Source organism: Canis lupus, chromosome 23, assembly GCF_003254725.2.
Source record: "Canis lupus dingo isolate Sandy chromosome 23, ASM325472v2, whole genome shotgun sequence".
Taxonomy (NCBI): Eukaryota; Metazoa; Chordata; class Mammalia; order Carnivora; family Canidae; genus Canis; species Canis lupus.
In genome coordinates, this window is record NC_064265.1 from 1,180,133 (window position 1) to 1,206,648 (window position 26,516).

Genomic DNA, 26,516 nt, shown 5'->3' on the forward strand with positions numbered 1-26,516 from the left:
CAAGAAAACTCCCACCTAATCATCAGAACCCAACTTCAATATCCCTTCCAGGGAGATAGTACATCCCACCTGTTACGGAGGAGTCTTCTGGGGAGCAAATGAGGTGGCGCTGGGTGAGCAGGAGCCTGCTGGGGAGTGAGGATAGTTGGAACTCAGGAGGAGCAATGGGCGTGCAGTGTCTGCCATGAACCAAGTGGACTCAGGCCACCCTGGGAAAGGGTGTGACCCTGGCGCAGGTGGCTCTGTGCAGCCAAGGACAACCCTCCTGGGGCTGGGTGAGTGAGTACCTTGGTCCCGCCTGGGGGCCCAGTGGTGTCCTCCCCCGTCCCTAGCAGCCGAAGCACAGTGAGCAACTCCACCCTCTGCTCTCACCAGCTATCCAAGTGACACCTGCTCTCCCCTCCGCTGAGTTCTTTATGACCAAACCTGGGCCTCGGACATCCCTCAGGACAGGCACAGAGAGCTCTGCAGACACAGCTCTGGTCTCCAGACACCCACCTCGATCTGACTGAGGGTCTGCTGCCTTCTTCAAAAGGCTCACAAATAACATAATGTCATGAGTAATTGTCATAGTGACAAAGCCAGGTGAGGAGTCCAGTCCCCGCACAGGTGAGCATGCATCAGGGCTTCCGAGGATATTTACCCACAAAACATAAGGGTGAAAGGAGCTCATCCTGTCAGGACCAGGCTCTGTTCCTGCTCTGCTGACCAACCCATAACCCTGGGGCTGACCCACCAGGACTTTGGGCTCCAAATCCCCAAGCTGAGAGCTCCCCCATTCCACACAGAACAATCACGTGTAAAGACTGGCAACTCTGTCCCACAAAGTTCACCAGGCTACTGACAGGTAAGGGTTGCCAGATTTGGCAAGTAAAATACAGAAAACCCAAGGAAATCTGAATTTCAGATAACGAATAACTTAGTCCAAGCACGTCCCATGTAATATTTAGGATATACTGACAATTCACTTGTTGTTTCTCTGAAATTCAAATTTAGCCCTATATTTTAAGTGGCAACCTTAGGTAATGGGAGTTAGAAGACATGCCATGCCTTAAAGTCACCTCCACGCAGATGCCACAGCACTGACCACGAGGAAGACATGTGTCAAGCCTCCAAGAACCAATCCACTTCAGTGCACTGAAAATTGACTGTTCTTGTGGTGCCTGAATTCAGTTTCACCCTTCGATCTAGGCTTCCATCACCACTGGCAAGCTTCTCAGTCCTCCTGGTGAACAGCATTACTACCTTCTGCACACTCCCTCATCAGCTGACCACTGCAAGTACATACCCTTGATACTGACCCAGCCACAAACCTGTTTCCCATTTGTGTCAGTTGGGGCCCTTTTACATTAGGGGGAAAAATAAAGAAAAAAACCCTTGAAAATCCAACTTGAATGGTCTTACAAAGTAAGGCTTTTATGGGAACTGATAACTGGAAAATCTAGCAGTACATGAGCTTCAGGATGCGTTTGATCAAAGGGTTGCCACAGCTGAATCTTTGTAATTCTCTACCCTCTTCTGGCTTCCTCCGCAGCCTGTCTTCACGTAGCAAGACACCTTCTAGCTCTGGGGGCTACATACTTCTTTATTCACCCACGGGAGAAAGAGAGAAGGAAGGAGAGAAAGCAGGATGGAGGAATGAGAAATAGCTTTTCCTCCCTCAGTTAAAGAAAATAAGCCCTTCACTGGACTCTGATGGAGCCACCTTCAGTCACTTGTCCACCTGAACCAACAGAGTTGACATCGACCAATCAGAACCCCTTCCATGAGCTGGGGTGGTGGTAGCCCCTCCGAACCACTTGGCTACAAGGCCAGCGTGCCTCCTGCCCCACTGCTCCACCCAGGCCATGCCCAGCATGATGGCAACAGACAGCACCTTCACTGGGTGGATAAAGTCAGGGAGACAGGGGCCTTTCAAAAAGGTTTGGACCTGAATTCTTTCTGGACACACTTGAGGCAGATAACTTGCCCACATCCATGTCCCCACTCCCACATGCTTTTCTTATGATGTGACAGTAACACTGTGTCACTGAAAGGTGGAACTGAGTTTGTTTCCTACCCTTTGAGTCTAGGTGGCAGAAGTAACACTACGCTCATTTCTTGGATCACAGCGCCAGCATGTGGATAAAATTCTCCTCACACTCCCAGCAGCCCTGGAGAAATGTATAAACTGCATCCTTTGTGAACAGAGAAATAAGACAAAACAAGTGTCTTATGGGCTCACCACTCAGATAACCACCATTGACTCTGAAAAAGAAAGTATAAGCAGGACATAAAGGTATGAGAAACAAGCAAACAAACAAAAAGAAAAAAACTACAATGGCAAAGAACATAAAGGTATCAGAGGCCCAGCAGATAATCCTCTCCAGGGGCAACCAGTTTTTGTTTCTGCCATTCCTTGTTTAGGTTCCCCCCCAAATATCTCTCACTCGCACAGCACACCAAAACTCCCAAGGCCACTGCTCCCTGCTCTACAAGGCCCTGTGACTTTTCTGCTTACCATCATTTGGAACCACCTGCCCTTTGAATCTGTCTCGGTGCACTGGGCCACCATCAGAGACCCCCATTGACAAACTGGTGTCTGCGCTGACCAGAGCCTAGGAGTCAGTGCCCGCTCATCCCAGCCAGGCACAGATCCTCAAGGGCCAGGCAGTGGGCCCAGCAGGGGAAGGAAGAGGAGAGCAGCAAGTACCCAGAAGCCACAGCCATACTGCCAGGGCCTATGCCCCTGCTCTGGTCTTCCTGCAACTTCTCACTCTCCCCATGCCTCAGTTTCCTGCCTGTACAGAGAAGACAGGGATTAACTGAGATAGTACCTAGCGCACAGTAAATGCTTTCCACATCTCCTTCTCACCATTACATTTCCACCACTCACCAAAGGAGCCCAGAGACCTGGCTGTGGCCGAGACAGGCAGCAAAAGGCAAGGCTGCTTGGGATCTGGAAAAACAGCAGGACAGTTCAGATGTCCCTTTGGCTTCTCAGCTGCGTGTCTAAGAATCTGGGGACAGCGCAGTGTTACAATGGGATGGTTCAGGTCAGCTGAGCCACACTAGGCACAAACAAGCTGGGTCTGGGACAGGTACTCGGCCGTGAAGCCAGGACCCTCCATCACTGCCCGGGTCTCCCCAGCCCCTCAGAAAGAAATTAAAAATCAATTGAATGAGATGCAATCCAAACGAGAAGTCCTAAGGACGAGGGTTAACGACGTGGAAGAACGAGTGAGTGACATAGAAGACAAGTTAATGGCAAAGAGGGAAACTGAGGGAAAAGGAGACAATTAAAAGACTATGAAGATAGATTAAGGGAAATAAACGACAGCCTGAGGAAGAAAAACCTATGTTTAATTGGGGTTCCCGAGGGCGCCGAAAGGGACAGAGGGCCAGAATATGTATTTGAACAAATCATAGCTGAAAACTTTCCTAATCTGTGAAGGGAAACAGGCATTCAGATCCAAGAAATAGAGAGATCCCCCCCCAAAATCAATAAAAACCGTTCAACACCTCGACATTTAATAGTGAAGCTTGCAAATTCCAAAGATAAAGAGAAGATCCTTAAAGCAGCAAGAGACAAGAAATCCCTGACTTTTATGGGGAGGAATATTGGGTAACAGCAGACCTCTCCACAGAGACCTGGCAGGCCAGAAAGGGCTGGCAGGATATATTCAGGGTCCTAAATGAGAAGAACATGCAACCAAGAATACTTTATCCGGCAAGGCTCTCACTCAAAATGGAAGGAGAGATAAAGAGCTTCCAAGACAGGCAGGAACTGAAAGAATATGTGACCTCCAAACCAGCTCTGCAAGAAATTTTAAGGGGACTCTTAAAATTCCCCTTTAAGTCCAGTGGAACAATCCACAAAAACAAGGACTGAATAGATATCATGATGACCCTAAACTCATATCTCTCAATAGTAACTCTGAACATGAATGGGCTTAATGACCCCATCAAAAGGCGCAGGGTTTCAGACTGGATAAAAAAGCAGGACCCATCTATTTGCTGTCTACAAGAGACTCATCTTAGACAGAAGGACACCTACAGCCTGAAAATAAAAGGTTGGAGAATCATTTACCATTCAAATGGTCCTCAAAGAAAGCAGGGGTAGCCATCCTTATATCAGATAAACTAAAATTTACCCCGAAAACTGTAGTGAGAGATGAAGAGGGACACTATATCATACTTAAAGGATCTATCCAACAAGAGGACTTAACAATCCTCAATATATATGCCCCGAATATGGGAGCTGCCAAATATTTAAACCAATTAATAACCAAAGTGAAGAAATACTTAGATAATAATACACTTATACTTGGTGACTTCAATCTGGCTCTTTCTACCCTTGATAGGTCTTCTAAGCACAACATCTTCAAAGAAATGAGAGCTTTAAATGATACACTGGACCAGATGGATTTCACAGATATCTACAGAACTTTACATCCAAACTCAACTGAATACACATTCTTCTCAAGTGAACATGGAACTTTCTCCAGAATAGACCACATACTGGGTCACAAATCAGGTCTGAACTGATACCAAAAGATAGGGATCGTCCCCTGCATATTCTCAGACCATAATGCCTTGAAATTAGAACTAAATCATAACAAGAAGTTTGGAAGGACCTCAAACACGTGGAGGTTAAGGACCATCCTGCTAAAAGATGAAAGGGTCAACCAGGAAATTAAGGAAGAATTAAAAAGATTCATGGAAACTAATGAGAATGAAATTAAACTGTTCAAAATCTTTGGGATGCAGCAAAAGCAGTCCTAAGGGGGAAATACATCGCAATACAAGCATCCATTCAAAAACTGGAAAGAACTCAAGTACAAAAGCTAACCTTACACATAAAGGAGCTAGAGAAAAAACAGCTAATAGATCCTACACCCAGCAGAAGAAGAGAGTTAATAAAGATTCTAGCAGAACTCAACGAAATCGAGACCAGAAGAACTGTGGAACAGATCAACAGAACCAGGAGTTGGTTCTTTGAAAGAATTAATAAGATAGATAAACCATTAGCCAGCCTTATTAAAAAGAAGAGAGAGAAGACTCAAATTAATAAAATCATGAATGAGAAAGGAGAGATCAGTACCAACACCAAGGAAAAACAAACGATTTTAAAAACATATTATGAACAGCTATACGCCAATAAATTAGGCAATCTAGAAGAAATGGACGCATTCCGGGAAAGCCACAAACTACCAAAACTGGAACAGGAAGAAATAGAAAACCTGAACAGGCCAATAACCAGGGAGGAAATTGAAGCAGTCATCAAAAACCTCCCAAGACACAAGAGTCCAGGGCCAGATGGCTTCCCAGGGGAATTCTATCAAACGTTTAAAGAAGAAATCATACCTATTCTACTAAAGCTGTTCGGAAAGTTAGAAAGAGATGGAGTACTTCCAAATTCGTTCTATGAGGCCAGCATCACCTTAATTCCAAAACCAGACAAAGACCCCACCAAAAAGGAGAATTACAGACCAATATCCCTGATGAACATGGATGCAAAAATTCTCAACAAGATACTAGCCAATAGGATCCAACAATACATTAAGAAAATTATTCACCATGACCAAGTAGGATTTATTCCCGGGACACAAGGCTGGTTCAACACTCGTAAAAACAATCAATGTGATTCATCATATCAGCAAGAGAAAAACCAAGAACCATATGATCCTCTCATTAGATGCAGAGAAAGCATTTGACAGAATACAGCATCCATCCCTGATCAAAACTCTTCAGAGTGTAGGGATAGAGGGAACATTCCTCGACATCTTAAAAGCCATCTACGAAAAGCCCACAGCAAGTATCATTCTCAATGGGGAAGCACTGGGAGCCTTTCCCCTAAGATCAGGAACAAGACAGGGATGTCTACTCTCACCACTGCTGTTCAACATAGTACTGGAAGTCCTAGCCTCAGCAATCAGACAACAAAAAGACATAAAAGGCATTCAAATTGGCAAATAAGAAGTCAAACTCTCCCTCTTCGCCGATGACATGATACTCTACATAGAAAACCCAAAAGTCTCCACCCCAAGATTGCTAGAACTCATACAGCAATTTGGTAGCGTGGCAGGATACAAAATCAATGCCCAAAAATCAGTGGCATTTCTATACACTAACAATGAGGCTGAAGAAAGAGAAATTAAGGAGTCAATCCCATTTACAATCGCACCCAAAAGCATAAGATACCTAGGAATAAACCTAACCAAGGAGCTAAGGATCTGTACCCTAAAAACTATAGAACACTTCTGAAAGAAATTGAGGAAGACACAAAGAGATGGAAAAATATTCCATGCTCATGGATTGGAAGAATTGATATTGGGAAAACGTCAATGTTACCCAGGGCAATTTACACGTTTAATGCAATCCCTATCAAAATACCATGGACTTTCTTCAGAGAGTTGGAACAAATTATTTTAAGAATTGTGTGGAATCAGAAAAGACCCCGAATAGCCAGGGGAATTTTAAAAAAGAAAACCATATCTGGAGGCATCACAATGCCAGATTTCAGGTTATACTACAAAGCTGTGGTCATCAAGACAGTGTGGTACTGGCACAAAAACAGACACAGAGATCAGTGGAACAGAATAGAGAACCCAGAAGTGGACCCTGAACTTTATGGTCAACTAATATTCGATAAAGGAGGAAAGACTATCCATTGGAAGAAAGACAGTCTCTTCAATAAATGGTGCTGGGAAAATGGGACATCCACGTGCAGAAGAATGAAACTCGACCAGTCTCTTTCACCATACACAAAGATAAACTCAAAATGGATGAAAGATCTAAATGTGAGACAAGATTCCATCAGAATCCTAGAGGAGAACACAGGCAACACCCTTTTTGAACTTGGCCACAGTAACTTCTTGCAAGATACATCCACGAAGGCAAGAGAAACAAAAGCAAAAATGAACTATTGGGACTTCATCAAGATAAGAAGCTTTTGCACAGCAAAGGATACAGTCAACAAAACTCAAAGACAACCTACAGAATGGGAGAAGATATTTGCAAATGACCTATCAGATAAAGGGCTAGTTTCCAAGATCTATAAAGAACTTATTAAACTCAACACCCAAGAAACAAACAATCCAATCATGAAATGGGCAAAAGACATGAAGAGAAATCTCACAGAGGAAGACATAGACATGGCCAACACGCACATGAGAAAATGCTCTGCATCACTTGCCATCAGGGAAATACAAATCAAAACCACAATGAGATCCCACCTCACACCAGGGAGAATGGGGAAAATTAACAAGGCAGGAAACCACAAATGTTGGAGAGGATGTGGAGAAGGGGGAACCCTCTTACACTGTTGGTGGGAATGTGAACTGGTGCAGCCACTCTGGAAAACTGTGTGGAGGTTCCTCAAAGAGTTAAAAATAGACCTGCCCTATGACCCAGCAATTGCACTGTTGGGGATTTACCCCAATGATTCAGATGCAATGAATCGCCGGGACACCTGCTCCCCAATGTTTATAGCAGCAATGTCCACAATAGCTAAACTGTGGAAGGAGCCTCGGTGTCCATCGAAAGATGAATGGATAAAGAAGATGTGGTCTATGTATACAATGGAATATTCCTCAGCCATTAGAAACGACAAATACCCACCATCTGCTTCAACGTGGATGGAACTGGAGGGTATTATGCTGAGTGAAGTAAGTCAATCGGAGAAGGACAGACATTATATGTTCTCATTCATTTGGGGAATATAAATAATAGTGAAAGGGAGTAGAAGGGAAGGGAGAAGAAATGTGTGGGAAATATCAGAAAGGGAGACAGAACATAAAGACTCCTAACTCTGGGAAAGGAACTAGGGGTGGTGGAAGGGGAGGAGGGCGGGGGGCGGGGGTGAATGGGTGACGGGCACTGAGGGGGGCACTTGAGGGGATGAGCACTGGGTGTTATTCTGTATGTTGGTAAATTGAACACCAATAAAAAATAAATTTATTAAAAAATAATAATAATAAAAAATAAAAGAATTGCGGATGACAGTTTCTCACTGGCTGACTTGCTGGGGCAGTAGATTTCTCACAGGAGATGCAGGGGTATCTTGTCCCTCTTGGGGCCTGTAATTGCTTTTTCCTGCTGAGGACTCTTCCGTGGGGGTCTGTATTTGATAACTCCTCCTGTAACTGTTGGTGAGTGAAGGGCTCCCCCTTCTATGCCCCCACTCCACTTCAGTGAGGTTTCCTTTATTGATTTTCAGTCTAGACCTCAGGCTGAGCCTCAGAGCGGGTGTCAAGCCCAGCATTAGAATACCATGTGACTTCCCTTCCCTGAACCTCAGTCTTCTCAGCTGTAAAGGGGGGACACTGACACCCATCTTAAATACAATACCCATCTTAGGACGGCAATTAACTGAGCCCGTTTGCTAATGTGCATGCAAGAAGTGAGCAATAAACATCAGCTCTTTTGATTATTTCCATCCACTGAACACAGCAACGCCAGGCACTCTCAGACCTTTTCTGCCTCAGCCTGGCACCCCCATCCTCCATAGCTCTGGATCAGCTGGCCTCCCACAGTGTTGGGAGAAGGCCACTCAGCTACTAGTCTAGCAAGTATTGGCAAACAAACCTTTGCCCTGTTTTTCAAGGGTTGTGGCTTTTACAACCTTGTAAGTGTCCAGCAGGCACTGTCTCCTCTACCCTCCCACAGATGCTATGAGGCGCATGTTGCATTGCCATCTGTCTGCAGGTAAGGTAGACCTAAGTTCCAATAGGCCTCAGGTCTACCTTCACACATGCTGAGATTGGAATCTCATGAATCACAAAGAGCCCAGCTTGTGCCCTTTGAGCACCTGAGATTCTCAAGGCTGAGAGAGCCTGAAGTCATTTTTTAGGACATTCTCACTCCCTTGCTGGCTTTAAGGAGGCCAGTGGCCAGGTGGGAAGGCCGACATGGCTAAGACCTGAGGATAGAGAAGGAGCACATGAGCTTGAAAGAGGATCATTCCCCAGTTGTGCCTTCAAATGGGACTCTGGAGGGTATTATGCTGAGTGAAGTAAGTCAATCGGAGAAGGACAAACATTATATGGTCTCATTCATTTGGGGAACATAAAAAATAGTGAAAGGGAATAAAGGAGAAAAAATAAGTGGGAAATATCAGAAAGGGAGACAGAACATGAAAGACTCCTAACTCTGGGAAACAAACTAGGGGTGTTGGAAGGGGAGGAGGGCGGGGGGTGGGGGTGACTGGGTGACCGGCACTGAGGGGGGCGCTTGACGGGATGAGCACTGGGTGTTATTCTGTATGTTGAAAAATTGAACACCAATAAAAAATAAATTTATTAAACAAACAAACAAATGGGACTCAGCCCCAGATGGCACCTGCATCGTAGCCTGGGGAAGCCCTGAAGCAGAGAACCCAGCCAAGCTGTGCCCAATCCTGACCCACAATTATTGTGAGACAGTACAGCAGATGTTTCAATTTGCTAACTTTGTAAGTGTTCGTTTATGCAGCAATAGATAACTAATCCAATAACTAGAGGCATGTCATTGGATTTTTTTCTTGCAAACTGCAAAGAAAGCCACAGCGCTGAGAGCAGGGTCTGTTGGGAAGTTCACACTGTCTGTGTCACGACAGACCATCTGAGTAAAATTCAGTGTGTTTGAATTGGCTGTGAGGCTGCCAACTGTGTCCCAAGTGCTGCAGAAGCTGAGGTGGCAGGATAGAGGAACATCAGAGTCAGGGAACCAGGCCACCCAGGGACCATTCCACCTCCCTCTTTCTTACCCCAATGGGGGGCAGGGAAGAGCTCCCAGGAGATCCTGGGAGAGAAGGAGCCAAACCTAGGTCTCCACCAATGTCTGCAATTCCTCAAATTAGACAGACAGCACTTCCTATCCACTCAACCAAAGATACGAGGCTCCCAGCTGGGCAGGCTGGGCCTCACAAGTCCTGGCTCAAAGGCTCAACATCTAACAAAACTAGATTCCATGGCTTCATGCCCAGCAGAAGGATAGATCTGGGTGTGCAGCCACATCTATTTGAAGGAAGAACACCAGTCTGGGCTTCACCAAGCCAGGCTTCCCTAGCCTGCCCTATGTCCCTCCGACACCCATTCACACCAGAGAACTTATGTAGGAGCTCTGCTTTGTGACCAGTTGGTGGGCAAAGCTGTGTTCTTCACATGGTGGTATAGTGCACAGCCAAGGCCAGCAACAGGTGTCGTGGAAGCCAGAGGGTGTCATGCATGCCAATGAGACAGAAGGGAGAACAAAATGCGTTCAATCAGCACTTCCTGGACATTAGGGACCAAAAATTCTCCGAGAGCTTGTGAAAACAGATTCCTGGGCCACACTCACAGAGAATCTGATTCAGAAGGTCTGGGGAGGGGCCTGAGCATCTATCTCCATTTCTCTCAGATTCCCAGTATCTCCAGTTGCAGGCAGCACACTTCCAGCAGTAAGGGGTTGAAGGATGGATGAATGATGAATGGATGAACAGGACTCAGCAGAGAGCCTCTCACCCCTGCAGCAGTTCAGGCAGGCCTCAGATGGGACAGGAATAGTGCGTGCAATACACATGCACACAGAGACACATATGTATACAAAGCCTTTCACCCAGACTCACAGAAACACACACAGACACATGAACATGTAGACGTGCAAGCACAGACACAGACATACAAACAATACACACACACAGACACACACACAGAGACACCTGTAGGTATAGACATGTACACAAATGTATCAGGGTTCTCCAGAGAAACAGAACCAATAGGATCGGAGGTGCAGGTGTTTGTGTCCATGTGTGTAAAGAGATTTATTGTTAAGGAATTGGCTCGGGGTGCTTGAGTGGCTCAGTCAGTTGGGTGTCTGCCTTCAGCTCAAGTCATGATCCTGGGATCCTGGAATCCTGGAATTGAGCCCTGCATCAGGCCCCCTGCTCAGTGGGCAGCCTGTTTCTCCCTCTGCCTCTGCCCCTCCTCACACTTGTGCCCTCTGGCACTCTTGTTTTCTCTCTCTCTCTCACTCAAATAAATAAATATCTTTTTTTTTTTTTTTAAAGAAGGAAATGGGCTATATGATTATGGAGACTAAAAAATCCAGACCCAGGAAAGCTGGTGGTATAATTTCCAGTTGAAATCTGAATCCTAATGCAGGAGAGGACTAATGCCCCAGCTTGAAGACAGTCACACAAATAGAAAATTCTTTCTTCCTCAGCCTTTTATTCTACTCAAGCCTTCAGTTGATTACACAAGGCCCACCACATTGTGGAACACAATCTGCTTTACTCAGTCTACTGGTTCAAAAGCTAATCACATCCAGAAACACCTCCACAGAGACATGCAGAAATAACATTTAACGAAATATCTGGGCACCCTGTGACCCAGTCAAGTTGACACATAAAATTAACCATCACAACATATATACACAAACACACACACACACTCCAACAGACTTACACACTTGCACACAAGCACATGCACACTTTCCTTTTGTGCACTATCAGAATATACTTATGCACATTCATACCTAAACATATGCAAAGACTGAAATAAAGGCAGACTCAACACACACACATACACACAGAGGACAAACAGACACGACAAACACATTTACACACACACACACTTTTCCCCAGAGAACCCTGAAACAATGCTGCTGTCAAATAGCTCTCTCCTGCTGTGGCACTTTGTGATTTAAGAGGGCCCCCTTGTGCCTTGCCCAGAGGTACCAGCCTGGTGACCATCACCACATTCATAGATGGAAGGGCCGAGGCCCAGAGAAGATGCAATAAATGGGGGCAAGTCTCCAAACCACTCTGAGCTTCCCTTAGTGCTTCTGAAAGGGAGAATAGACCACAACACTAACAATAAGCAGTTACAGTGGTTACCTGCCACTTGAGTTGAGCAAAGACACCAATACCATGACACCCACCTCTCCTCTAGCCAGGCCCCTGCTGAGGATGAATACTGAACATGGCACACGTGATCCGGGCACAGAGTCTGGCAAGGAGACGCCACCCTTGAGCCCCTGTGTCATGGCCATAGACAGCCAGAGGGTGAGTGTCCAGGGCCCGCACAGCAGACCCAGCAGAACATGAGGGTACATACATACAACAGCCACTATTTATTGACTGCCACCGGCTAGCTACCATTGTACCAAATGTGCTTTGCTAATTATAGCTCTCATGACAAATCTCTGAGTAGCCAGGAAACTGGGAGGTCTCAAGAGTTTACGTGGCTAGTTTAAGTCACACAAACCTGGATCTCCTTTGCCAAAAGCTGGTATGTCCCAGCAGGGCTCATCTTCAGTCCTGAAGTCTGGGGGGGTGCACAAATCACCCTGAAGCTAAAGCCATACAATGGGTCCTATCCCCATCCTGATCATTTACATTGAAGAAGTTCCCAAGCCCTCGTCACAACCATCAGAGGGAAACTGAGGCACAGAGAGGCCATTCCTCACCTAAATCACCCAGGTGTTAAGAGGCAGAGCGACAGGAACACAACAGGGATATCCACTCTCACCACTGCTATTTAACGTAGTACTAGAAGCCCTAGCCTCAGCAATCAGACAACAAAAAGAAATAAAACGCATTCAAATTGGCAAAGAAGAAGCCAAACTCTCCCTCTTCACAGGTGACATGATACTGTATGTCGAAAACCCAAATGACTCCACCCCAAGATTGCTAGAACTCATACAGCAATTCAGAGCAATTCGGCAGTGTGGCAGGATACAAAATCAATGCCCAGAAATCAGTGGCATTTCTGTACACTAATAATGTATACAACGTATACAATGTATACACAATGTATACATTGTTTATGTATACAATGGAATATTACTCAGCCATTAGAAATGACAATAATAATGAGACTGAAGAAAGAGAAATTAAGGAGTCAATCCCATTTACAATTGTACCCGAAAGCATGAGATACCGAGGAATAAACCTAACCAAAGAGGTAAAGGATCTATACCCTAAAAACTACAGAACACTTCTGAAAGAAATTGAGGAAGACACAAAGAGATGGAAAAACATTCCATGCTCATGGATTGGAAGAATTAATATTGGGAAAATGTCAATGTTACCCAGGGCAATTTACACATTTAATGCAATCCCTATCAAAATACCATGGACTTTCTTCAGAGAGTTGGAACAAATCATCTTAAGATTTGTGTGGAATCAGAAAAGACCCTGAATAGCCAGGGGAATGTTAAAAAAGAAAACCAATGCTGAAGGCATCACAATGCCAGATTTCAGGCTGTACTACAAAGCTGTGGTCATCAAGACAGTGTGGTCCTGGCACAAAAACAGACACAGAGATCAATGGAACAGAATAGAGAACCCAGAAGTGGGCTCTCAACTCTATGGTCAACTAATATTTGACAAAGCAGGCAAGACTATCCACTGGAAAAAGGACAGTCTCTTCAATAGATGGTGCTGGGAAAATTGGACATCCACGTGCAGAAGAATGAAACTGGACCATTCTCTTACACCAGACACAAAGATAAACTCAAAGTAGATGGAAGATCTAAATGTGAGACAAGAATCCATCAAAATCGTAGAAGAGAACACAGGCAACACCCTTTTTGAAGTTGGCCACAGCAACTTCTTGCAAGACACAGCTATAAAGGCAAGGGAAACAAAAGCAAAAATGAACATTTGGGACTTAAGATAAAAAGCTTCTGTACAGCAAAAGGAACAGTCAACAAAACTACAAGACAACCTACAGAATGGAAGAAGATATTTGCAAATGACCTATCAGATAAAGGGCTAGTTTCCAAGATCTATAAAGAACTTATTAAACTCAACACCCAAGAAACAAACAATCCAATCATGAAATGGGCAAAAGACATGAACAGAAATCTCACAGAGGAAGACATAGACATGGCCAACACGCACATGAGAAAATGCTCTGCATCACTTGCCATCAGGGAAATACAAATCAAAACCACAATGAGATCCTACCTCACACCAGTGAGAATGGGGAAAACTAACAAGACTGGAAACCACAAATGTTGGAGAGGATGCGGAGAAAAGGGAACCCCCTTGCACTGTTGGTGGGAATGTGAACTGGTGCAGCCACTCTGGAAAACTGTGTGGAGGTTCCTCAAAGAGTTAAAAATAGACCTGCCCTATGCACCCAGCAATTGCACTGCTGGGGATTTACCTCAAAATTCAGATGCAATGAAACGCCGGGACCCCTGCACCCCGATGTTTCTAGCAGCAATGTCCACAATAGCCAAACTGTGGAAGGAGCCTCGGTGTCCATCGAAAGATGAATGGATAAAGAAGCTGTGGTCTATGTATACAATGGAATATTCCTCAGCCATTAGAAATGACAAATACCCACCATTTGCTTCGACGTGGATGGAACTGGAGGGTATTATGCTGAGTGAAGTAAGTCAATCGGAGAAGGACAAACATATGGTTTCATTCATACAGGGAATATAAGAAATAGTGAAAGGGATTATAAGTGAAAGAAGACAAAATGAGTGGGAAATATCAGAGAGGGTGAGGGAACATGAGACTCCTAACTCTGGGAAATGAACAAAGGGTAGTGGAAAGGGAGGTGGGCAGGGGATTGGGGTGACTGGGTGATGGGCACTGAGGGGGGCACTTGGCAGGATGAGCACTGGGTGTTATGCTGTATGTTGGCAAATTGAACTCCAGTGAAAAAACAAAACAAAAAAAGAAAAGAGGCAGAGCCAAATCCAAACAAATTGAAGCTAGGTGCTCCAGAGCCCCTACTCTAAACGCTGGGCTAGGCACGCAAAGGGAAACCTGATTCTGAAAAATCTGTTCTTCCCCCTGTTTTGCCAGAGTGGAGCTGAAGCTGGGAAGTAATTAAATACTGAACCAACCAACACTTTTGTATGCCAGTGTCCAGGTGCAGACGTCACCCAGAGGGCGCATGTTTCCTGGCAATGTCTATTCTCTGAGAGTGCAGTCTGCACCCCCACTTTCCTGCCCACTTCTAGGGGGGTGGTGCCCCTCACACCAGCAAAGGACAGTCCCTGGCGGGGGCCACCCAGCATGCCCCTGGGAAGTGTGTCCTTTGAAGGAAACCCAGATGATTCTGTTTCTGAAAATCCCTGCTAATTTTTTTTTAATGCAATGTCTACTTCATGTATATTTTGAGGGTAGAAAATTGCAGAGGTTCTGTTCACCGTTCTCATTTCTGTTCCTCCTCCTCCCCTGGCAAATGCATAATCGCTGTTTGGAAACTTTTATAAAGGAAGCGGTTGACTTTGCAGCCCATACAAGTGCAGGTGACGAGAGCTTCTGGTCAAAATGATTCAGCAAGAAACCATCCCGACCCGCACCTCCCCCATCAACCCGCCCCCGCCCCCGCCCCCGCCCCCGCGCAGCACCCAGCCCGGCGCGCGGCCCCTCCCGCTCTCCAGCACAGCCCTGGCCGCAGGCCCCAGCACCCACCCGACCCGTGGACCTCGGCTCGCAGCCATGCGGCAGGACGGGCAGCTGCTGCTAGCCTTGTGCGGCCTGCTCTGGAGCACCACCACCGGGGGCCCTCCTGCAGGTAAGAGCAGGCTCTCCCTGGGGCGCTCCGCGCGGGGCTACCAAGGCAACGTCCCCAGGTAGCCAGTGGTGGGGCGTGGCCTGAGCCTCCTGCCTGGGTCCCCAAGGCACACTGCTGGCTGGCCTGCCCCAGGTGACCTCGCTGTGGCAGGGGCAGTTGCCTGTGCGGGGCCCAGGGAAGGGCCTGTGGGACCTGCCTGGTGGCAGGGGTGACAGAAGCCTACTGTCTCCCCACCCCAGCCCTGTTCCCGAGGCTTACACAGGGCCCGGGAACCTTTGGTCCCAGGAAGGCTCCCCTGTGGCCCCCCCATGCCGAGGGCTCTGGGAGGCCCGCGGTTTGTCAGTCTCTATCTGATGTCTGCCCTTCCTGCCCACAGACGGCTGTCCTGTGACTTAGGCTAAGTCCCCAGAGCCTAAGGATCAGATGCTTCCTGCCCACCCACCCAAAGCTGGGGGACAAGGGGAGGGAGGGTGCTGTGGCTGTGCTCCAGGAAACTGAGGCACAAGGACACTGGGTGACATGCCCAAGTTAGAAACCCAGGAACACCTGTCCTCACTAGAGCACAGAGGGGCAAGTGATGCCCCCCCATCACTGGGATCACAGGTGGTGGTTGCTGGTGGAGATGTAGAGAACCCCACCCCACCTCCTTGAACCTCTCAGCTGCTAGAGGGGTCACATGCTCTCATGGAGACACTTGCCTCTGGGCCCTGGATTGTCCCGAGTGGGTGCTGCACTTGGCCATCACAGGGAAAGGACACCTGCCTCCTCTCTCTCCCCAACCCTCATTCTTTACTCTCATAGTGAAGATACCCCTTCCCTGCCTCCTGGAGGCCTCTCTTCAGGATACCACTGTCTTCCTGTGCCCACCCCCATACCCATCCCAGGGGGACAAGTCAGGGGAAGAAGCTGGATGTTCAGAACAGAAAAGCACACTCCTCAAAACCTTAGTGAAGGCTCTCCTGGACACATGTGGAGCCTGCCATCATAACGGCACGGAATTTAATTATTAACACTCACTGTCAACTGCTTTGCCCAGTTCCTTCTGTTTGTCTCTGTTTCCTCACCAGAGTGGGAACTGCATGGGGAATACAGAGACAGGTGGCACTGGACAACGGTTAGTGTCCTCTCAAGGGCAGGGCTGCCTCCCTCTGCAGCCACCTACTGCTGGACCAAACCCTCTCCAGTCCATGCCCACATCAGAGCACCTGCCCCATCGGAAGGTGGCGGAGACAGGCTCTCCCGAGGCAGCAGCCCTCCCCTGCTGCTCTCAGACCTGCTCTCTGCCACTGAGAACCAGCTACAGAGTCCAGGGCCCACATTCACATGCAGAGACCCTTGGGGTACCACAGACTCCTCAAATCTACTAGCTGTGGAACCTGCAGCCTCCCTTAGCTGCAGGGTCCTCATCCATGAGATGATGGACGGTCCTCAGCACCCTTGGGCCTTGAAGAGGTCTGCCGGCAGTGGCCTATAGAAAGCATTCTTGCTGGGCTCAGGGGTGCTTGGGAGCCACTTGCCCACATCCCTGCTCCAAGTATCTGCCACACTGGTAGCCTTCCCCCACACCCTACCTCTGCCCCTCCGAGGCAATCCCTTCTGGTGCTTCCTTCATTTGACAGATGCGGACCCCAGCAAGGGCCTGAGAAAGAGGGGCTTAGAGGCCTCTCTGGTGGTTGGAAAGAGATGGGAGCTCAGCCCAGAGCCAACTCTGTCCCCATGGCTCCCACAGCCTTTCCCTTCCCTCCTCTGAGAAGAGACCCCAGTGCCTTCCCGTGGTAGGGGGGCAACAGAGCCCCTGATAGTGGTGCCCTCTGGGCATATGAACCTCCCCATGCCCAGATGCTAAACTGCACTTATCTAAATGCAGAGCCCCTTGGCATCTTCCCTCCCTAAGCCCGTCGGGATTTCGGAAGTTGCCACATCAGTGTCCTCAGCCCTTTTATGTTCGTTGAAACCTTAAAGTCCTTCTTTCTCAACCTGTTACCTTCCCTGGGAAGCTCCACTGGGCTGTCCTGTCACACTCTGCCCCCTTCCCCTGCCCCCAGCCAATCTTGCAGTGGCCCATCTTCTCATTACAGGCCTTTACAATTAGTTGAACCTGGTTTAAACTCACCCTGCACTCTTCTGGGGTGCCAGTGTCTCCCCTGTAGAATGGGGATGCACACTTCCCCAAGAGTAGTGACAAGAAAGGAACAGCTCTAACTGTCCTGCTCCCCAGACTTCCACTGTGCAGCACATGCCCCAGATCACTCCCTCCTCCATCCCTGAGGACAGCCCACGCCCCCCTAGTGGGGTTGGGACTGACCCCTGGCAGGGTCCCTGGGCCAACCAGCCCATGGTGTCTGCTCAGCACCCACTTGGTGGCTTCCATTCTTCCCTGAAGGAGCTTCTTTGGGATGTTTATTCTCCAAGAGAAGGCTTTCCCTGCTGATTTCTCTTGAAGAATCCTAAAAATAGATTTGACTTCCAACTTTTTAAAAAAATTAACAGTGGAGCTTTTATTGTTTTTTAGACAACTGCACGGATGAAGCTTTACTGACATGAAGCCCCATTTTAGGAAAACATGTAGTCAGATAAAAATAAACCAACTTAAGTATTCTCCCTAAACTTTTGGTAACATTATTAAAATCCTTAGGAAGTGACATGGGTTCCAACGAGATACGCATCTGAGATTCAGCCTCACCTACTTTCACTTCATTTTTTTTAAAGATTTTATTTATTTATTCATGAGACACACAGAGAGAGGCAGAGACACAGACAGAGGGAGAAGCGGGCTCCCTGCAGGGAGCCTGATGTGGGACTCAATCTCAGGACCCTGGGGTCATGCCCTAAGTCCAAGGCAGACGCTCAACCACTGAGTCACCCAGGTGCCCCCCTTTTTTGAAAAAGAGACTGTGGGAGGGGCTAAGGGAGAGCAAGAGAACACCAAGCAGAATCCCCCTTCAGCAGGGAGCCCAAGTTGGGGCTCCTTCTCATGACCTGAGCTGAAACCAAGAGTCAAATGCTTAACCAACTGAGCCACCCAGGCTCCCCTTTCATTTCATTTTTAATCTTGTTCAATTCAAGCTAAATCACATTTAATACATTTTATTTTAAAAGTCATCAACAGTGGTTACTAAGAGTGATTTCTAATTTGGGATACTAAGAGTGATAACTAATTTTGTTTATACTTTTCTGTATTTCTCAGATCTCCTACCAAAACAGGTAAGTTTATAATCAGAAAAACCAATAAAGGTAATTTATACAAAGCAAAAAATAAAAGCTATTTTGATCCCCAGTAGGGAAAGGGGGGGATCCTCTACTCTGACAGCAGGAATACACTAGAGGCCCCATCCCTTCTGTGAAGGTGGCTTCTTTCTTCTCTGCCATCACTACAGTGAGGAGCAGAAACCAAGCTTGCAGTTGTTTGTCCAGATGGTTTTTTTTTTTCTCAACTACAAATCACACTCATCTTGGTGTGGCAAGCGGGCACAGGTGCTGGAGGAGCAGCCCTTGGGCCGGCCCCTCACTCCTCATGTTAAGGCATCTGTGCACCAAGGCCAGGAGACCCCCGCACCCCCACTTACATCAGAGCCACGTGAGTAGTTGGGGAAATGCAGGTTCCAGGGCCCAACCCATCCCAAGAGCCCAGCTGCTAGCACTCAAGGAACACAAGCAGCTTTCCTTGTTTCCATCTCTGGAGACTGAGCAAAGACTCTCCCAGGAGGGATGGACTCTCACACAGGAGAATCCCAGTGCTGGTCAGGGACAGAGCTGTGAGGGAAACCAGCAGATAGCCATGACTGCCCATGTTGAAAAGGGTACCAACAATATGCTGTTTTCATTGGGGACAGAGGACCAGGTCATGGGGCTGTTGAAGCTGAGGGAGGCTTGCCGAAGAATCATGAGCTTAGTCTTGATGTTTTGGCTTTGAGCCCAAGGAACCAGCTGGGGGAGACCCATTTGCCATGTAGGGCCCTGCTGGGTCAGGCTGGCCCTCCCCAGACCGCAGGACACCCTCCAGGGTCAAAGAACGCACACAGACCCATGCCTTCTCTACCCACTCTCGGTGCTCCGTCTGCTGTACCACACACAGGGGACACAAGACCACCCAGCCAGGTGCCCCCTGGCTCTGTCCTGGTTCTCACCATAGCAGGGGCACGGCACACAAGGCGCCACCCTGCTAGGCAGTTCCCTAGCCTTGCCAGCCCTATCTGACCCTACACCCCATACCAGTGAGGGGTATTTCCCTCAGCCCCCTCTGTCAGCCCCCATGAGTAGGGGATTCCTTGTCCCCAGTGGGACATCCCAGTGCAGGTTCTGTTAAAGCTTTCATGTCCTGTTGAATTCATGCTGCCAGCTTCCTCCCCTAAAGTGGAGATTTCTTCCCCAGGAACAGCTGGTATCTTGCCTCCTCCAAAGCCTGCATGCTTGTCACCTTTACTTTCCACCCCCCAGACAGACTGGGGTGTCTCTCAGGAGGGGACAGGGCAGGGTGGGCACAAGTCAGCACCTGTATTCTCCCCTTACATACGCTCAGCCCGGAAGCCAGGTTACCACTGCCGCTACCCACACACCCCGAGTCTCCACTTCCTGCTGCCTCAGCACCTCTGCCTTGTGCTAAACCCAGACTGAACACTGATGCCTGCATAAAAGTACTCCCTCACAGCAGAAGGAAGCAGAGAGAAGTCCCAGGGCAGTGCAGTCCCATGGGGTCCTCTGCAAGGACAAGGCGTCCCTACCTGCACTGGCCGCCACGACCACGAGTGGCTCCCGAGCACCTGGGATGGGCCGTGCCACTGAGGACCTTGCCCTTCACATTGTTTTAGTTAATGAAATAAAGCGGCTCAGCTCTGGATCAACTCTGGCACGCTAACGTTTCAGGAACATCTGGGAGAATGTCTTCATCAAGAGAAGCAGTTTACAAATCTAAAAACCCTCTTCCCCTTCTCTCTCCCCCCAGTTTAATTCCTCCCTCCAAAACTTTGACTTTTTGTTATTTTTTAAAAGATTTTATTTATTTATTTGAGACAGAGACAGAGCACAAGCAGGGAGAGGAGGAGAGGGAGAAGCAGGGCTCGAAAACAGGACTCTGGGATCATAAGCTGAAGGCATACGCCTAATGGGCTGAGCCATCCAGGTGCCCCTCTTTTTATGTTAATACATCAGTTGTCTACTGTAGAAAAACTGACAGAAACGTAAATTCACCATGAGTCTCCAACCAGAGAAGGCCATCATTCACTTGTTGCTATGTGGGAAAGTGGGGCTTTTCGCATTCCTGTTTTCTTACTTCATCTGCTGCTCTGGGGTTTGTCTGGCCTATTTCTTTACTGGAACATGAGCTCCAGCGAACATAGGCCTCTACACCCCCTGAGCCTGCAGGATGAGGGGGGCTCCCGAAGTGCCAGTGAGTGAGCTGGACAGAGGAATGAAGTCAGGTTCTCCTTCAGGGGGCCTTGGGGTGTGGCCAGACTCTGCTTCTCTGGGGCCTGGGAGCAGAGAGTGTGGAGGGAAGAGAAGGGTATGAGGAACCCTGGTTCTGCCTGGCTCTGTCAGACACTGGAGGACCCAAGTGCTGGGAAAGAGGGCCCTCATGTTGCTGACCCAGCTTTTATCCAAATATGGGCCTCCTCCGAATAGGGAGAGCATGGAAGGATGAAAGAGAGCCACTCATCCCTCTGTCCACCACGTGCCAGCTCTGCCATGGAGCTGTGCGGGCTGAAGTTGCCCAGGCCTGACCCCCATACTCATACTTGCACCCAGAACAGCATGGAAGGAGTCAGCACGTGAGGGGCATAAGGTGCTTTACTGCTGCCAGGTGCTGGGGCCTCCTGCAAGGGTGTCCCTGGGAGCTGGGGCCCCCTGGAAGGCCAACCTAGAGCCTGGAAGCTGGGTGGATTCTGACAAGAACCACTGAAGCAGAGGACGGCACCAGCATGCTCACAGTGAGAGGGCAGGATGGGCCTCTGGGCTCTTCTGCATGGCCCACTCATTGAGGCCACACTGACGGGCTGGGTCCGGATGACAGCAGCCTCAAAGGCCAACCGGGGTGCCTTCCTCCAACCCTTGGAGCTGCATCCTATCCAGAGGCTCCACCACCTGAAGACATGTTCAGGTTTTCTTTAACACGTTAGAAATGACCCTGGGTTCCGAAAAAGACTATGTGGTAGGCACAGTAAGATGGGACTATGCAATTCATCACTGTACCACCCGCTGTGCCTTGTCCTCAGCTCTTAGTAGGGAGCAATCATGGGGAGGCACAACAAAGACACTGTGGGGTGTGGGACATGGGCTGGCTGGTTGAGAGGTAGGGCGATGGCCAGCGGCCATACCGGGAGCAGGAGAACCAAGGTGTGAGGTGCAACCTGCTAAAAGCAACGTTCTTGTCTGGTTCTGTGCTTCTCTGTTTCAGAGTTTTGTTCCCAGATCCTTAGCTCTGATGTGAAGCCAGGATTTCCCAAAACAATAAATCCTCATGATCCCGGAGTCCTCCAAGCAGCCAGACACAGCGTTGAAAGGTTCAACAACTGTACAAATGACATCTTCTTGTTCAAGGAGTCCCACATCAGCAGGGCCCTGGTCCAGGTGAGGGCCAGGGACACCCCTAGAGGCCAGGCTGCAGTGGCTCCCGTCTTACCAGGGACCAACCCACTTAGTGCCCATCCACCTAGGACTCAGGCCCAGGCTGGGATGGTGACAGCAGCGGCCACAAACAGTCCACGAGTGGCCAGAGCCAGAGGCACCCAGGGCACATCTAGAAGGTCCTGAGCCACCTCTTAGGAAAGCATGCCTCTCCCGGGCCATCAGCACACCTGGAACTGAACCCAGGAGGGCAGGGCAGGAGAGGGCCTCTGCAGCTGGGTGAGCTGTGGGCGGGGGTGGGGGAGGGAGTGGGGTGGGGAAGCAGCATGCTGGCCCACAGGAACCCCTGGCACCGCCTGTCAAAGTCCCCACCCTGCACCGCAGCCACGAAGGACCTCTTGCCGTTCTCCGTCTGGGCCCCATCATCAGAGCTTTGCCCAGACCTCTCCCCCTTCCCCACATAACCCCCCCAGGAAAGATGGGTGAGGTGTCCCATTCTAATGCTAATAATTTTTACACATACTGATATTGGTTACCTCTGTAACAGGATTATTGGAAATTCTTATAATCCTTATTCTTTTCAAAAACTGCAAACTTTTTTAAGAGCAGCCTATTTTTATGATTAGGCAGCATGTTGTAGAAAGGCAGGCTGGTGTGTGTGAGCTTGAAAAGCCTATTTCCCAGGGAAATCGCCAGTGTCCTGTCTCCAGGGACTCAGCCCCAGGGGCCATGGGATGGTCCAGAGCCAGGTTTGCACCTCCTGCAGGAACACAAGCCCCTGATGCTGTGCCAGGGCTCAAGGGCCAATGAGCAGGGAGGGTAGGGTGTTACCCCTCAGTGATACTGGGGATTACTTTATTTCATCTGGTACTTGTACAGTCGAGGCTTTATTGAGAGACCACAAATGACAATGAACCAGGTTGCTGGTTCCACATGCAAGTGGAAAAGGTCTATTCTGAAACTGGGAGAAAAACAACCGACCACCGTTGGGGGGTAGGGTGGGGCAAGGGAGCAGGGCAGGGGGTACGGCAGGGCAGCACAAGCCACAGGTGGGTGTTGGGCCTGGAGGGAACATCACCTCACCCTGGTGAGGCACAGGGGCCGGCCCTGCTCATGGAGAATTCTGGGTGGGAAGGAAATGTCCTGAGGACAGACACAGAGCCCCAGGCTCACCTGGGGACCAAGAACTGGAGCCATGAGCAGGAAGGACATGAGTGGGTAAGAAAGGAAGGGGGGACCGGGGACCCAGCAGCGGCTTCCCTCCCGGTTCTCTAAGTCCCAGACAGGCCTCCACACCCTCAGCCCATGGGGGGGATATCCCAGCATCTCTGTCCCCTGCCTCCATGCCTCCTCCTGCTGGTGGAGGAGCAGCCACCCTAGCCACCCTGCTGTCCTGGACCAAGTAACACAGGTAGGGCCCTTTCTCCCCTTAGATCGTGAAGGGCCTGAGGTACATGCTGGACATGAAGATTGGCAGAACTTCTTGCAAGAAGACCCAGCACCCTAGTCTAGACAACTGTGACTTCCAGACCAACCGAACTTTAAAACAGGTAAAGCAAAGGGGTCTCACCTCCCTACACCCACTCCCCAGGGCTTTAGGAGACATCCCGTTATCACCTCCCTGCCTGCAAGGTTCCAGGTCTCACCGACAGCATCCGCGCAGTACCCACGGACCAGGGGCACACCCCACATGCTGGGATGCGGCAGGGGAAGTTAGAACAAAAACAGCTTCCAGAGAGTTCAGAAGCTACAGACACACAGACACACTCAGGGAGAGAGCAATGCGACAAAGCTTAGTTTGCAAATGAAAGTGAAAAGCATATATTCCCAGATCTCTCTCTCTCAACTTCTCTATAGAGGTGAAATTTTCCAAAATACCAACTTGGGGTGGGAGGGCCATCATCAGGAAGAGGTGCATGCACACAGGCCCCAGCAGCGGCTCAGGGGACTCAGCCCCTGCAGAGCGGGGCAGGAGGGCCGCAGCAACAGAAGGGTCTTAGCGTGCCCCTCTTTGTTTCAGACTTTCAGTTGCTACACTGAAGTGTGGGTCATCCCCTGGCTCCAGAGGTTCGAGGTGCCCCTGCTCCACTGTCACTGACTCCTGCCTCTCAGCCAGGGGCACCTGTGCTCTGGACCATGCTCCGTCATAGCCCCACCCTGGCTATCACAGGCCCTCGGACTTTCTGGAAGTGGTATCTCCCCAGGGAGCAGAATGGAAGTGCCCATGGATACATTGCAGAACAGCTAGGGTGGAAGACCGACACTGCCTGGGGTTATGTTATGTATTTCACTTTTCTTCTAAATCTAATTTTACTAATGCTTTGATGGGAATTTATCAGATTCCGGACCCCTGAGGGAGGCGTTTTCCTGTGCCCTCCCACCTGACTACCCGGTGGTCCCACATACAGCAGTGAAAGCCCAGAGATCTACAGCACTGGGCAGGGGGACCAGGTCAGCTGTTACGCATCTGGACTTTTGGGGATGAATAAAATTATGAATAAATATGAAGAACTGACCAATCTCAAAGCAACAGCTATTGCTTTTGCCTGTTAAAGGACAGTCGGGAAGGCAAGGTGAGTGTTGTGAGGGGTCCCCCTCACTGAGTGGTCTAATGACTCCCATAAAGCCCCTTGGAGGCTTTTCCAGCCTTTCACTGCTAGCTAAAAGATACTAAAGACAGAACACCAGAAATAGGCCAGCCTGTGTTCACATCATGAACTGGTGGGGCAGGGAGCACCCCACCCAGAAGGCACTCACCTCCGGCTAGGCTTTCTTCTCACCAGGAGCCATACACTCAAGTTCTCTCCACTGCCTCTGAGGCTCAACATGTGCAGAGATGTCCCCAGGCAGGTGGGGTAAAGCAGAGTGCTAGGACCACCCCCCCACAGCCCCTCAGGAAGGGGGGGCCCAGGTTTCAGCTGTACGTGCCGTGCCTGGGAAGAGGATGAGGAGACTACTGTGGGCTGGCAGGCACTAGCATCCTTGTAAAAGACAGCGCTCGAGCTGGTATTGTTAACAGTGCAAGGCTGGGCCACGGACATGCCCAGGAGCCTACAGACAGAGATGGGCTTCACTCAGAGAAGACACTCGGCCTGCTACTGCTCCAGTAGGCCTGGGTTTGAATGTGGAGCCTCTCACTTTGGACTTCTTCCTCTCCAGGCCTCTTCAAACTATAGATTAGTACAAAATCCACTGTTGCCTTTTAAAAATGTATGGACTTGGGGCACCTGGGTGGCTTAGTCGGTTAAGCCTCTGACTCTTGATTTCGGCTCAGGTCATGATCTTAGGGTCGTGAGATGGAGCCCAGCTCCACACTCAGCAGGGACTCTGCTTCAGATTCTCTCTCTCCCTTTCTCCCTCCTCCCTTCCTCTTTCTGTCTCTCTAAAATAAATAAGTCTTTAAAAAATATGGTCTTGATAATTCATAGGAAACAAAATCAGTATTAATATGTATAACAATTTAGTATGCAGTTGTAAACTTGATCAGTATGTACAAGTCAAAATGAATTACCCTTTGGCTTCCTTCAGTGAAGAGAGAGCTTTAATTCCAAATATATTTGTTCATTTTTGCTGGCTCGAAAAATTTCCTCGTCATTTGATTCAGGGACATTGGTGACAACTATGCCAACTAGGCCACAAGAACTTTACTTGATGATTCTAAAGGCCATCCTTTCATTACGATAAATGAGTTCACCCAGCACTGTTGATCCCATACACACATACACAAGGTGACAGGAGCACCAGGAGTTAGAGCTTCAGAGTCAGATGGGCCTGGGACACAGCTGAAGAGGCAAGACTATGCAGCCAATGAAGGATGGAACCCATGCTAACTCCCAGTCAGTGCTCATTAACATTTCAATACAGCCCAGAGCACAGGAAGGCCAGGCCTCTCCTTAAAACTTACTTAGGCCTCCAGGCCTGTGAGGCCCATTTGGCCTCACCTGGCCTCAAGGTCAGAAATGAGAATGCACACACAGGTGTGGGGGAGGGTAGCTCACCGCATTTCTGCTCTGAGCTGAGTTGCATATGAACTCCCCCTTTGCCCAGCCAGGAGCTACGGCTGACCTTCCCTCTGGGGACAGAGAGGGAAACCTCAAATATGAATCTCAAAAATCTGTTTTCAACCGTAAATTATGCCCACAATATTCAAAACATCATTTGGGGTCAGGTATCTAAAATCTCTTCCTATAATGTAAACAGAAATCTTAGAACTAAGGCTAACCAGCTACTGCAGAAGCCAGTTGACCATGTGTCCCCCAATCTCAGGCTTCTGCAAATCTTCTCTACATGGAGGCCTCGGGCCCTGAACTCTACTTTAAAATACATCAGCTGCTTTATTATTCCCAATCTGCTTTATGTACTATACCTCACAGATGACAATGCTGGACTTTAAATAACTCTTATACCAACCAGTGACACCAGAAGGAAAGGAGCTGAGCCAGTGAGCAAGGGTGGGGCTACTCTGATTTG

The 26,516-nt window shown here is 48.8% G+C and overlaps 1 protein-coding gene across 1 annotated transcript; it reads left to right on the forward strand.

Moving 5' to 3' along the window:
• Positions 1–15,308: 15,308 nt before the first annotated feature.
• Positions 15,309–24,572, forward strand: CST7 (cystatin F). The gene is made up of 4 exons (XM_025461519.3): positions 15,309–15,485; positions 21,877–22,049; positions 23,480–23,596; positions 24,067–24,572. Exons 1-4 carry the CDS (start codon positions 15,410–15,412, stop codon positions 24,142–24,144), a joined length of 444 nt encoding a protein of 147 aa, XP_025317304.1. The 5' UTR covers positions 15,309–15,409; the 3' UTR covers positions 24,145–24,572.
• The last annotated feature ends 1,944 nt before the right edge of the window (positions 24,573–26,516 follow it).